Raw genomic sequence first — 14,042 nt, forward strand, 5'->3', positions numbered from 1 at the left:
ACACAAAGAAAAAAACATAGAAACACAAGGTTAGTGAAGAAAGAGTGAAATCCTAGATGGGAGGAGAATGAGGAGATATCTTAGTCTTGGGCTGAAATTCTCTTGAAAGGCAATGGTGAAGATAAAATTGATACATCAGACTTTGGTTTTTTTCCCTGTAATTCATGAAGGTTGAGCTATGAGTAGAGGCACCCATGTTGAAGCAAGCAGATGTTGAAGTAGCTGTGATCCAGTGAGAAGCCTGAACAGAGATAGGAGAGAAATGAGAAACCTTGCCCCAGGGATGAAAGAAGAAAACCTCTGTTCCAGAGATAAAAGAAGTTTTTGTTTCTATGCTATAACAGCTCATCCTTATGTATTTTGCATAGTTTCTTTAGAAGCAAAAAGTCTTGGTTTTGCCACCTTGTCTGTGTCATCTTGATAACAGACATATTTACCTATCTTTTCCATCACAGCTAAAGGTGTATGAGTAACATATTTGTTTTGCAGCCCTGATTGCTATCTAGGCAGCATTTTTAAGTCATCTAGCTATGTCCCCTCATTTAGGTTTCCAGTCAGTTTTGTGTTTAACTTGATCTTAGGATAAAAGATGAGGATCTTTCCACAAATTCTCATTTAGAAACCTCTATCTCAACCATGATGTAGTTACTTCAGGGTCCAATCTGCATTTAACCAAAGATACTAGTCAAGCCCTCTACAAACCCATTTATTTGCTCTGAAGCAACAAGAAACTACTAATTTTTCATTATCACCAACAAATTACATACATGTATTTATTTTGCACGATGTCCCATGTCTGCACGCTTAATTTTCTCCTCATGACTCGTACAGAATCTGCGCTATAGAAAATTTGTGTGAAGGCCTTCTTTTACACAGTAAGTTTTTCTACACAGGGGAAATTATTCTACAGTACTTACATTAGGACACTAAATGTAAGGTTGAATTTTTCAGCATATAAATTAATTCAAATGCATATCTTGAAGTAAGTTACCTAAGCAGCACTATAATTCTAAACCTTCCCCATCCTTTCAACTGTCAGTTCCCATATTAAAAGGATACCAAAAAAGAATTTTACATGTGTATGTTTCAAGGCACTAAATCACATACAAAACAGAAAGGGGGATCAGCCAGTATTGTATGTTATATTATATCTGTAATTTATAAACCATCTATTTGAAGTTTTGAGTTTGGGTTTCTCTACAAGGTTGTGCATCGTAAATTATATCTACCAAATTTTCCGATCCTGTTTTTAATTCAAGTATTTTTGTGTGATCTTAAAAACATTCACTGATTTTTATGTGTTGGAATCTTGGTGTGGTGTATTATTACTGACTCACTTCTTACTTGTGTTCTTTAATATTAATGGCAACATTTGTTTCCATAGTTCTCATACATGTTAGCAGATCCTAGACTACTGGGATTCAGAAAGTGAAATAGAAAATAAAATGTCATATGAATCTATCTTTTTTGGACATCATTGAAGAAGTTAATACCATGAATGATTCATGTTTTTAACATTTGCTAAGTGTTTTTTTGTTGATGCTTTTTGTGCATGCAGGTCTTCATTAGAACAACTGAAAAACCCAGTGCATTAGAATAAGAATGCGTTATAAAATGCTTGAGAAAAAAAATGCATTAGAAAACTGCAGGCTTCTTATATATTATTTAAGATGAAGGAAGCAGAAACAATGCTCAGTGCATTAGAATAAGAATGCATTATAAAATGCTTACGAAAAAAATGCATTAGAAGACTGCAGGCTTCTTATACATTATTTAAGATGAAGGAAGCAGAAACAATGCTCACCAGACTCTTAATTTAGCCTTTGGTATTTCTTTCATAGGACAGCTGCATATTTGCACTGTCTAACTGGGGGAAAGGAAAGCAGGGGGATACAGAAATACTGAACACGGTACTGTATGCAAGATATTAGTCCCAACTTCACCAGAAGGAGTGAATGAAGTATTTTTTCAGAGCACCATAGCTTTGCTGTCAGGGTCATGAGTGTCATCCTAGCTTGTGAAAGACAACTTGATATGGTAATGCTGTGCATGCTGTTCATATCTGAAAGTACAACTTCAGTTTGGAATGTTTTCAGGCTTTATGTGTCCAAGATGAAGACAGATTGTGCAGCTGATATTAGCCCGCCTGAGAGATGTCATACAAAGGTGTGACCAAAACAATGCGTACTGAAAACAGAAATATGCACTTGACTGATTTAACTGCAGCTCACTAGGCAGTTAGGAGCATATGCAAAATCACAACTATGGTGAATACAACAATAGTTACTTACAAATGCGGAACAGATAAACGTTCATTGTCAATTTAGTGGGGCATGTGCACAATTAATAGGTAAAAGTAATTACTACAAATTAAAAGGAACAAACACAGGTAGTTCACAAGCCTTAGGTGGCCATCTTGCTACAGTATTTCATCAGTGACTGACAGAGGTGGTTTTCATGATAAACATGACTTGAATCTAAAGCCTTCACAAGAATTTATATAATAACCTTCAAGAGGAAGAAGCACACTCCTGAAAATACTTGTCAGCAATTCACCTGAATTTCACTTCTCCCATAGCTGCATAATCTTAAACAAATTCAGGCTGAATTTCTAAATCAAAATGTTGGATATCTGAATACTTGGATCTCAAACAAGACCAAATTATTCACAGAGTTCCATTATATTCCTGCTAGATACCACACATACATCCTCAACTAAATGCACAGAATAGACAACATTATTGTGCATGTCACTTTAGAGCAATACCCATGGTTGGATAGTCCATGCACCTTTCTAAAGGTGATTTTTTTGACTGTAATAGAAAAATAGAATACCATGAAACAACCTTTAAAAAATCTATTTTTTCTACCAGTGCATTGGATTTGACCAGATATAAATATGGTCTTTTTCTAGATTTCACAATGGTTTTGTTTATTTTCCAGTCAGGAAATATTTTGCTTATATTATGGACTTGGTACTGGGGGTAAGGGATTTTTTGGGTTTTGGTTTTTTTTTTTTTTGGGTTTTTTTTGGTTTTTTTTTTTTTTTTTTGTTTTGTTTTTTTTTTAGCTTAGGCATAAAAAGTTCTGCTTTAAGTGCGCAGCTCTCACAATACATTGTAAGATCTTGATTATCTTGCTATTTACATGAATTGTTTTTATTCTGAATAATGGGAAATAACTCCCTTTGGAACAGTTTATAGTACTGTAAAGGGTATCTTAAATTCACATTATAAACTCTTCTTGCTTTGACCATTAATATTGTTTTAATCTTTAAAACAGTTATTATATGCTAAAAATAGTTCAGTTCTGTTTGTTCAAAATCTAGTTGTAAGAGACTGAAAAACAGCATGTTGTTTTATGAGTAAAGGGCAAAAAACGTGGTTTCCTTTGGATAGAACTGCTTTTCTCCCAGTGGTGGCTCTAATGCTTTCTAGCCATGGGGGTTATCAACATGTAGGCAGTGGCACTGGGCTTGGTGCTGGCTGTGTGCCAGCTGCCAGTGCTTTGTAAGAAAGAGCAGCAGGGGGAAAAGATTTTAGCAAGGCTTGTGAAGTTCTGCTGAAGCAAGCCAAATTATCCCCGAGGTAAGAGCTGCTCCTGATTTCTGCTGCAATACTACGTGATCCTCTCTGTGTCTCTTCTAGTACATTTTAAAAAGAAAAAACACACAGTCTTTTGCTGAAGCAGAACCACACACTGCTGATGTTTTTCCTGATTTTTACATATATATAGGTATATGTATGTATGTTTTATGCCTTACGTGAGATAATCTCTTCTATTCCCTTCTGACTGCCACGAACATGATACCTCTTTCCATTATCTATATGTTGATGAGCTAGCCCACAAGTCAAAAAATTGCTTCTGGGACTAGCAGGCAGCAGTCAAGCAAGTATCAGTTAATCTCTCTAAGCTATTACTGCAATTAATAGATACAGGCAGTAGATTTAAATTTAAAATCGACACTTCACCAGGAAACAGAATCCTACTTTAGAAACTATTAATAGTTTTCTGACCATAATAAAACAATTTCCTGTACTAATTGCATTCCAGGTGCCTAATATAATTCAAATGGATTCTTGCTAGAAGATTCTGACCCCCCCTTTTCCCTGTGTTCAAGGAGGATATTTTCAGTTCTTTGCAGCCAGCATTTTAATTTTAAAAATCTGAAAAATTCATTGTGTAAGGAAATACTATATGTGTAGTTTTCTTGTTGTTTCTAACTGTAACTCTTGAACAGAATGAGGGAAAAACTGAGAATTAATAGAAAATGCAGCCTACTGTCCCCTTCATGGAATGAGTAGCAAAGGTGAGTACAGACCTCACTCAAAAACATTACAGATTGGCTGCTGGACATGTAGGAGTTGAGAATCAAAACTTAGATCAACAGACATGATGGACACGTGTGAGGAAAGGAGAGATGTGTAATAACTTCAGGGAAATAAAAGGAGCTTCCTGGGATTTAGGGTCTGATGTTCCATACCTTTAAGGCACCTGAATTCTATATATGTGTTTCTGCATGTGTGTATGTGTATGTTTAGGCTGGTAGTGAAAATCTTGTGAAGTAATAGGAGCTCTAAAACAGATATGTTTTTCTTTCAGAAGAATTTCAAAGGCTACTCAAATCCCTAGCTCTGTGTAAGCATGAAAAAGCAACAGTAAAGGGCTTTTATTCATAACTTGTTTTTCTTTGCTTGAAAGCTACTTGTGGCTGCACTGGCAAACGTTCTGGATGTTAACCACATTTTATTGTTGTCTAACACGCCACATTAGAGAACATTTCAACTTTGAGAGAAAAACATAACTATAATTCCCTGCTAGTCATGCAGCACAGACTTCTGTGACAGCATAAAACATGGATTCACTGTAATTGTGGGTTTGTTATGTGGAACCAAAGGTGAAGCACATTGCAGTGAAATAGCTTTGCAACTGTAAATAGAAATAATGGTTAGAGAACAATGTTCTGCTCTGCCTTTAAGGTGTTTCAGCTGAAAAGACTCAATGAAATGTATGGAAGTAAATGAGACTCATTTGAAAATAAATGAAAGCCTTTTAAATGGTGGTTACAAATATGAAGTAGATTATTGTATTTAAGGGAGTAAAGAGTAAAACTCATGGATTATTTTGCTGTGGCTGTTTTTCAGGACTTGCTGGAAAGATTGACCTTATTTTAGATGCAAAAGTAAGTGATTGAAATTACTCATTAAATATGAAACTTCAAAGAAATTAGATTTTTTGAGAAAAAACAAATGTAAGGAAAATTAAAGCTGAGGTAATTTTAGCACATTGAGAATGAAAAAAACCAAATCCCACTCTTACATGCATAGGCTACCTGAAACAGAAATTTATAAAAGTGGTAACAAAAAAAAAAAAAAAGGCATCATATGACTAATATTATTCATTAACCCCGCTTTTGTATTCTGTGACATTAAAAAAAAATAGGGAGATGAATTCTTTGTAGTTAGGACAGCAACTGCATTTCTACTGTGGTAAGATACCTGTTTCAAATTAAAAATATTTTCTCTTATTCCTCTGTCATTAATGTCTAGAGCCGACTGGAGGCTCAATAACCTCCTTTTAAGGCTTCTTGCTCAACAGCAGGACTGAAGGCCCCCCATGCCTTCCTCCCACACCGAGAGCTCTGCAGTCACTCTTGGTGCATTGGGCTACCCTTGCAGTGTTATTGGGAAGGGAAGAGTAACAAGGGTTAAACATCTGTGAGCTGGGCAAGCCTGCTGGTCCCCGTGTAGAATCCCAGATCCTTGCTCTGACAGTCAAGTTGACAGACAAGCCTCTGAGGACATCAGATTGGATTGGTGTAAGGCCCCAGAGCTCATTCAATGAGTGTTTTAAAAGGATTTAACATTATTTTTTGCAGCTTGAGTTAGATGCAAGGGAGAAACATTGACAAGATATTCTCAAGAGGGCAAACAAATAAAAACTTTACTGTCAAACTTCAGAAAATCTGGGAACTTTTTTATGTTAGAACAACATTAAATCAACATAAAGCATTTCACATAGCATTAATTCAGCAAATTCTAAGCCCATTCCACTTATCAAATTCCAACCCATCTGACTTTAAGTTACTCAAACTTTGAGAAGAATGAATTAGAAGAAAGAGAGAAGAGATATAGAAAAGAACAAATATAGCTACCACTGTGGTGTTCCTGTGGTGTTCACCTGAGAGAAGTTCCAAGAGAATGTAGGGTCAAGACCTGTGTGTGCCTTGTGCTCTGGCTTACCTACCCATTAGCTTTCCTAGGCCTTTCCCTTTGGTGGGACTTCTGGTCATTTTGCCACTTAGAAGCTAGGTTAGGGGCTCCAGGGTCGGAGTGTGGAGCATTGCCCCCCACATGGCAGGGTTTGGCCCCACTGCTGGAATACAGTGAAATACACCTAGGGGTGCAGGGTGTGTGGAGCAGGGCAGCACCTTGCCAGGGCAAGACATGACTCGTCCCTTACCCCACACATGTGCCTGAAATATTTCAAGCCAGCAATCTCCACCAGCTCTGGGCTGAGCTCCCTCTGGGGGTCTCCTGAAAAGCCTTGTTTGCCTTCAGCAATGCCCTGAGCAGCTGCATGTCTGCTGGTCCGTCACAAGTTTCCAGCCTCTCCTGTCTCAACAGCCCACCCATCCCTGCCTGCAGGGTTGTGGCCTCTGGCCCTTTCTGTGTCTGACTCAGCTTCTCCTCCACACATTTATGCAAAATTGTGCCTGATGGTGGCAGCTGCCTTGTCTGTCTCTATAACTCCCTCACCAGACAACACAGAGCTGCTGCCAGAGCCCACAGAGGACAGAGGGACCTCACCACGAGCAGCAGCGAGGACTGGGAGGGAACTGTGCAACGCATGGCAGCCAGTGGCAGGGCCATCCATCGATGTGGCCATTCGAGGGGCAGGGCACTAGGTCCTGCCAGCCAGGCTCACAGGAGTTGCTGGCAGGGCTGGATGCCCAGTGTGGTGGGCCAGGAGCTTACCCTGGCTGAGGAAGCCATGGCAGTTGTGGGAGGGAACTGTGCAATGCATGGCAGCCAGTGGCACGGCCATCCATCAGTGTGGCCATTGGAGGGGCAGGGCACTAGTCCTGCCAGCCAGGCTCACAGGAGTTGCTGGCAGGGCTGGATGCCCAGTGTGGTGGGCCAGGAGCTTACCCTGGCTGAGGAAGCCATGGCAGTTTGTATGGAGGAAGCTGACAAGCTGTCCCAGTGGAGGCACTGCTGCTTGCATGTTGTTTGTGTAAACCTGGGACATGGACATCCATTGGAAGTCATCAGCTGGGCTCAAGGGGTCTGCAGACAGCCCTGTGAAATAGTCCTTGCTCTGACTTTCTTGTTTTGCTTTTCTAATTTCTTTTTCTTTTGGAATTATCCAGTTTTAAACAAACATCAGTGGTTTTTATGACCACAGTTTTATGCTATTAAGATTTGTGTTCCTTCTTAATAAAAATAAATTAAATTTCAAATAGAAAATTAATTGTTCTGATTTTTCATGACAGGTTCTTTCCATAGGCATTAATGCCCTCTATTTGAATGTTGTTAGATAGTTCTAATTAAAATAATAACAAAAGATGTGAAATATATGTCCATGAAAAAGAGAAGACCAATAGCTTGAATGGGAGGATTTTGTTCCCAGGTGTAACATAACAAAAAGAATAGCAGAAGAAAGAAGAAGAGCATTATTATAATCCTCTTTGTGCCTGAGTCCATGCAAACTACAGGGGGTACATTATATATAGAAATACATGGAGACAAAAGCTCAATCACCAGGAGCACATGCTCGTGAACATATTAAAAGTGTTTATTATCTTTCTCTACCTGCCTTTAGAAATGAAGACTTACAATTGTGTCGCTCTCAAAAAATTTTTAATTTTCAGGCCTCCATTCTGAAACTGATACAGCTGGTACTCATTGGAATAGAGAAAACCAGTAGGGAGTGGCAAGAGTTAATGAAGCTTGCCTGTCAGTTGGGTTTCAGACCTGCCTGTGTATCTGCTTACTATTACAGCTGAATCTCAAATTTTTTAACATTCAGACATTAATATGAAATCTAGTAAACACAAAACCATGGAGAGCTGGATGTACGCAGGGGAGCAAGCTAAAGCTGAGAGGATTTTATAAAGCAAAGGGCTTGTCTATTTCTTAGGAAAGGAAGTGTTAGGCATTCTTAGGAAAAGATGAGATACAGTTTCAATTTTTCTTTTTTTTTTTTTTTTTTTTTTCTAAAGGCTTGGGGGATGAGTCCTCTCCGTTAGGACAAAAAGCAATCTAGGATGCCAACTCCAGAGGTCAAAAGAAAACACTGCATCTAAGTGCAGTAGAGGGATTATAAGAAAAGCTTTTGTTCTATAAAAAGAAACTGTGTACTGTTATAAACAATGTGAGAATCTTAATAAGTAAAACCACACTTGCAGTTTATGTTAATAGCTGTTGTGGGAAAGTATGTAGCCTGTTTGTTATTGAAGTAGTATTTTTATGGATTTTACAGAAACCTGAGCCTGCTAAATATTCTTCAGTGCTTTCTCTCATTAACTCTTTCCATATTTGTGGACAAGAACAATTGTAGCAACTTTACTGCAGATGATTTGTTTAGGAAGTTTTCTGTTTAGCAGCATGAATGTATTTCCCAGAAGAAGCCAAACTGGCTTCAAATCCATGGACTAATGGAGTGTATTGTCTTGCAAGGCATCATCACTTGTCATATGAAGATAAAAATAAATGGATGTTGGTCAGAATAAAGCAGCAAGTTTTGTCTGCAGTGGTCTGTGCACTTGCTACAATTATGTATGGAAAGCTAAAGGAAGATGCCACTAGCTTGTGCTTGTTTGGTCTTCCTTGAATTTTAGTAGATAATTCAGTCTGACCTCAGGTATCAGAGTTAAATTACAGTTTCAGGAATTGTGAATAAACTGTTCCCACAACTACCTTTTTTTTTTTTTCCTCATCATGATTACAAATTTTACTCTTCTGTGAGATCTAGAGTCTCAAATACCTTGTGTTAGCAAATCTCTGAAGAGCTGACATAATTTTGACCTGTTCTCACCTTTTTTGTTATTATAAGCTGAACAATGTCGGAGAGAAAAACACCCCAACAGTAAAAGCAACCCACCTCCAAAATATTTGGAAGGTAGCAGAAGGATTTAGGACTGCAGGAAGAGGATGTTGTGTGCAACTTTGCTGTGCTTTAGCCAAGCTGATCTCCTAAATGGATCAAGGAAAAGAGGAGGTTAGATATCAGATTTTCAGGAGTGTGGGGATAACTGAGTGGTTCCTTGGGATAAACAGAATGTATTCAGGGGCAATTCAGGGCAAACAGAATGAGAGAAGGATTTAGAGCTCAGTGGCTTGGTCAGGAAGGAAAACAAACAAGGGTTAGGGATTGGCAATAATTCTCAAAAGCCTTTTATTTGAGAAATTGTCCTGTCTATAAAATGTAAAAAGCTTTCTGTGCCTTTCTTTTTAATTTAATTTTCTGAAATTTACACCTACAGGCTTATAGTTCAAAAAAGAGTTTTTAAGGATTAAATACACTTAAAAATATAAAATCTCTTTTATTGCAGCACTGGTTATTGAATGGTATTGCTTGGAATTTTTGGTCTATTTTACTGAATGTTGTATGTATGAATATGTTGATGATCCTTATATAGTACTGAGAATTTCTTAAGAGCTTTGTTTGAGATTTGACCACAGTGACTCAGACTGTAAATAGGTTAATGCAAAATCGTGAAAAGATAAAAGTCAGCATACCTTTACAGTGATACACAAAAGTTCAACAACAGTTTTTGTTTTATCCCAGTATAATTTTTGTTCAGAATTTAATCATATATATATTGAGGTATTTGCTATTGGAGCTGTTGTCACAACAGATTAAAATTTTACCTATTTTGGAAATAAAAAGAGATCTGTGACCTTTAAAGATACTGTAAACCCCTGTAAAGATGATTTGAATATGATTGAAGTGAAATGGAATAATTCACTTATGTGTTGTGTGTCGTACACAGGTTGATATTGTTGCACCAACATTTTCACAAGATGGCTGAATTGTTAATATTTCTTTACATTTTTATCAGTCTCAAGAAGCTGATCAAACAAATAATTGCGTGCTATGAGACTAAAGCATATACCTGCTTCTACAAAAATCAAAATACTTCTCATTTTAAAAATATGAAAGAGGACCCATATTTTTTAGTCTTTACAAGCAGCCAAAGTAGTGATCTCAGTTTAAATACTGGCAAGTGAAAAAACCTAAGTGCAAGACTGCAGTTGCATATGAATAGGTACCTATGTGCACATCTCTTCCTTTGTAAAAACACCCTAAGGGAAAGAAAAAGAAGAGAGAAAAAATGAGGGAAAGTGAGCAAAAATGGGGAGGAGAGAAAAAGGAGAGAACAAGAAACAAAAGGAGGGAAGGGAAGGGAAGGGAAGGGAAGGGAAGGGAAGGGAAGGGAGCAGAAAAAGTAGAGGACAGGAGTGGGGAAAGGAAAGATGAGAAGAAAGAAGGGGACAGGAAGAAATAAAAAATACAAGGAAGCCCCTTTTAAGTGCAGTCATATGTCACGTGGTGGGCCTGAAGCCATGTATTCACATACTTTTTCTATTTAAGTAAGAGTTGCATCTGCCATTGCCAGGTATGGAGGGAAGGGAAGGGAAGGGAAGGGAAGGGAAGGGAAGGGAAGGGAGCAGAAAAAGTAGAGGACAGGAGTGGGGAAAGGAAAGAAGGGGACAGGAAGAAATAAAAAGGAGAAGAAAGAAGGGGACAGGAAGAAATAAAAAATACAAGGAAGCCCCTTTTAAGTGCAGTCATATGTCACGTGGTGGGCCTGAAGCCATGTATTCACATACTTTTTCTATTTAAGTAAGAGTTGCATCTGCCATTGCCAGGTATTGCACAGAGTGCTGAATGCTGTGAGGTTTATAGATAAATCAGACAAGATGGATGCATATTTCCAAGGGAAATTTTCATCTTTCACCCAGCACCAAAAAATACTTGATATATTATTTAGATGCCAACTTCATAATTATGTTGTAGACTGTCTCCCTCCCTTTCCATACAGTGTAGTTTCTGTAAAGACTTCCAACCCATTTATTCTTGCATCTAGGTTTGATGAAAACTTTGAAGAAAACTTTGAAGAAAATGTTGACCCAAAGAGGCTAGACGTGTACCAAGTCTTTCATCTTTGTAGCCTAGTCTTTCAGGGATTGATCTATATGCTTGCTTAATATAATTTGACAAAAACCTTTATGCCTAGTTAGATAAACTCTCAGTGTTAACCTTTGACAGAAGAAAACCAATATCATTTTTCAGATTTATTTATGAATCCTTGAAAGATGTAAACAATTATTCTATATCTTTGCTAGGACTACCAGAATAAGAAAGTGTGTGAAGCAGTCAAATGTTTTTATATTCTTACATGTCTCAAAATTCTTTTCACAGATTTTAGTTATGCTCGGTACTATGGCGATTCTTACCTGGAATTTCAAGGCTTATATTTGAATGTGCAAAATTTCATCCTCCTGGAATTTAAGACCTATGATCCTCATGGACTCCTCCTAAATATTGAACAGAACCCAGAAACAATGCAACATTTTTTAATTCGACTTGTCATCAATAATAGTACTTTGCAGGTAAGGCATCACAATCTCCCACTGAAGGAAAAGTAATCAAAAGTTGAATCTGTAAAAATTTTAATATTTTTTTCATTTTCTTACTGTAGAAGATAGTAAATAAAGCTACAGAGATTCTTGACATCTTCAGTATTTTAAGGAAGATAGTTGTCAAACTTGTTGTCTGCTTTGTCCAGTTTTTGCCTAATATAGTCAATAAGACTCACAAGACTATACATTAAAACACAAAACCAAAAAAAGTAGGTTTCATCTTTATATGTGGTACAAATTTAGTTATTGTATTTTATATCTAAACTAACTGAACTTCTTCATGTGGAACTTCATTAAAATTGTCATAATCAAGACTTATGACATAGGCATAGGCATAGAAATTGAGTGAATAGTCATAGGAAAATTTACCATGTTAGGGAATAGAGTGAGTCTTTTTACCATGTGTCTCTAACTAGAAATCTTTCACTTCATCTATTACTTAAATCACAGTTCCACAAGATCTGGGAAAAAAAACATTCTTTTGACTTTTGTGGACAGACTAACTAGGAATACATTTGTTTATAAACTTTAAAGAGTAAAGTTTTTATCATGGTATATCTTTTCCTTCCACAAATTATTCCATCTTTTCTGAGGAAGAGGTAAAGCTAGAGCTTTATGAAGATAGGCAGATGTTAAAGAGGTTATAAAAAGATATTAAAAGTTACTTTTCTCATAACTTATTTCTCATTTTCCTACAAAATGTTTCCTAAAGTACCTGTAGTTATATTCTTTTGTAAGAACTGTGAAATGTCTGTTAGAGACAGCCTTTTTGTATTGTATTTGCCTTCATGTTTAAAGACCATGACCATACTAAACATATACATCAACAGAAGATAAATAGAAAGAATAAAATTACCTTTTATTTTATTTTTTTTATATTGTGTTTTTTTGTCTTTTAATATATTGTGACTATCTTTGTACAGAAAAAAAAGATGAGATTAGTCACGGGCAGGAAGTTATCCAACATTTAGAAAATGGTGATGGCTTTAAGTTCATCTCACTTGTATTCATGGTAAAGTAATGATGCGGAAAAATATTTTTCTAACATATCATAAGCACCATAAAATATGAAAGTACTTTAATTGACACAAATCTATTCAGAGATCCCAGTGTGCCATGTTAAAACTAATTGAATTCACTTAATCATTCACAAAGCTGGTCAATTAAATGTGGATTTAAAACCCAATGAACAAATGGTTCTAAGCTCACAATCAAGCTACAATTACAAGTAGACAAACCATGAAATCAAGTGCTTGTTCACATTAGTATAGGAAATTAAATGGTGCTCCAAAATGCTCAAGCCTGCACGCTACATTACGTGTTTGGAAGTGTAAGGAAGCCATAAAATGTTAAGTAAAATTCACCCATGGCCAGTGTTAATTTCCGATGGGTTGCAGATGGTCGACTTCTTTGCAAATCAGACCCATAATATCTGATTGTACAATACACAAAGATTAAAGCATTTTCATGCAGGTTAGGAAGCATATATGTGTTCTTGTGTATTTCTTGTACAATAGGGTTCTTTATCCAGAACTTTTAATGAAACATTAATTTTCCTTGATACACATTATATTCTTCAGGTTTTTTTAAACCATTTATTGTTTTAAAATTCAAATTTCAATGCCTGAAACTGTTTAACTATTAGAAGTAATGTAATTAAAGCCTTTTCCCAATCTGTAGTACCAGTACTTATGTCATGAAGCAGAAGTCAAAAACATCACTACCACTGCTAGAGTGGACGATGGACACTGGTACAGTGTGCAAATTAGGTAAGTTTACTGTTTCCTGTTTTTATCATTGTTTCAAAGATTACACAGATTGGACCATTAGTAAATCCCACAGATATTATATCTGATTAACTATAATACCTGAACACATACTGTAAAATCATGTTATGGTAGTCTGGGCCACAACACATCCTTGGAAAGAATGTTTGAGACTACAGTTGGACAGTCCTCATCACATCCCTGATGTGCTTAGTGGAAATAAATTTATTCTCATGGAAATAATTTACTGTAGCAAACATAAACATTCAGTCTGGGAAGATGCTGCACAGTAACTCCAAGCTACTTAGTCCAGAAAATAATTGAATTTTCAACAATGAGAGTGTGACTCATAGAAAAATCTTGGAAAATAAATAGGCAGAAACAGCACCATGACTTTCATTGCTGTCAGTGACTTGCAATTCGTAACAGGATATATTATTCCTGTAAAAGTAACGAGACTTGCAACTGAAGGAAAATAAAATGAAATGAGGTAGGAAAATGAGGTAGGTAGTAGGCTTTCCATGGTTTTTTTGTACATAGATGTATCTAATGACCAAATATCTGTGCTCATAGAATCCATAGCCTTGGAAGTGAAAGTTTTGGGTTCACTTTAGGCACCTAGTGT

The 14,042-nt window shown here is 36.7% G+C and overlaps 1 protein-coding gene across 1 annotated transcript in view; it reads left to right on the forward strand.

The window, feature by feature from the left end:
- Positions 1–14,042, forward strand: part of EYS (eyes shut homolog) — a 708,088-nt gene that overhangs the window by 433,601 nt on the left and 260,445 nt on the right. The window contains exons 31-32 of the mRNA XM_039729652.1: positions 11,431–11,621; positions 13,332–13,420. Coding sequence (XP_039585586.1) covers positions 11,431–11,621; positions 13,332–13,420 — 280 coding nt within the window. The remainder of the gene's footprint in view (positions 1–11,430; positions 11,622–13,331; positions 13,421–14,042) is intronic.

This window comes from Passer montanus, unplaced genomic scaffold, assembly GCF_014805655.1.
Source record: "Passer montanus isolate IOZ18808 unplaced genomic scaffold, ASM1480565v1 scaffold11, whole genome shotgun sequence".
NCBI lineage: Eukaryota > Metazoa > Chordata > Aves > Passeriformes > Passeridae > Passer > Passer montanus.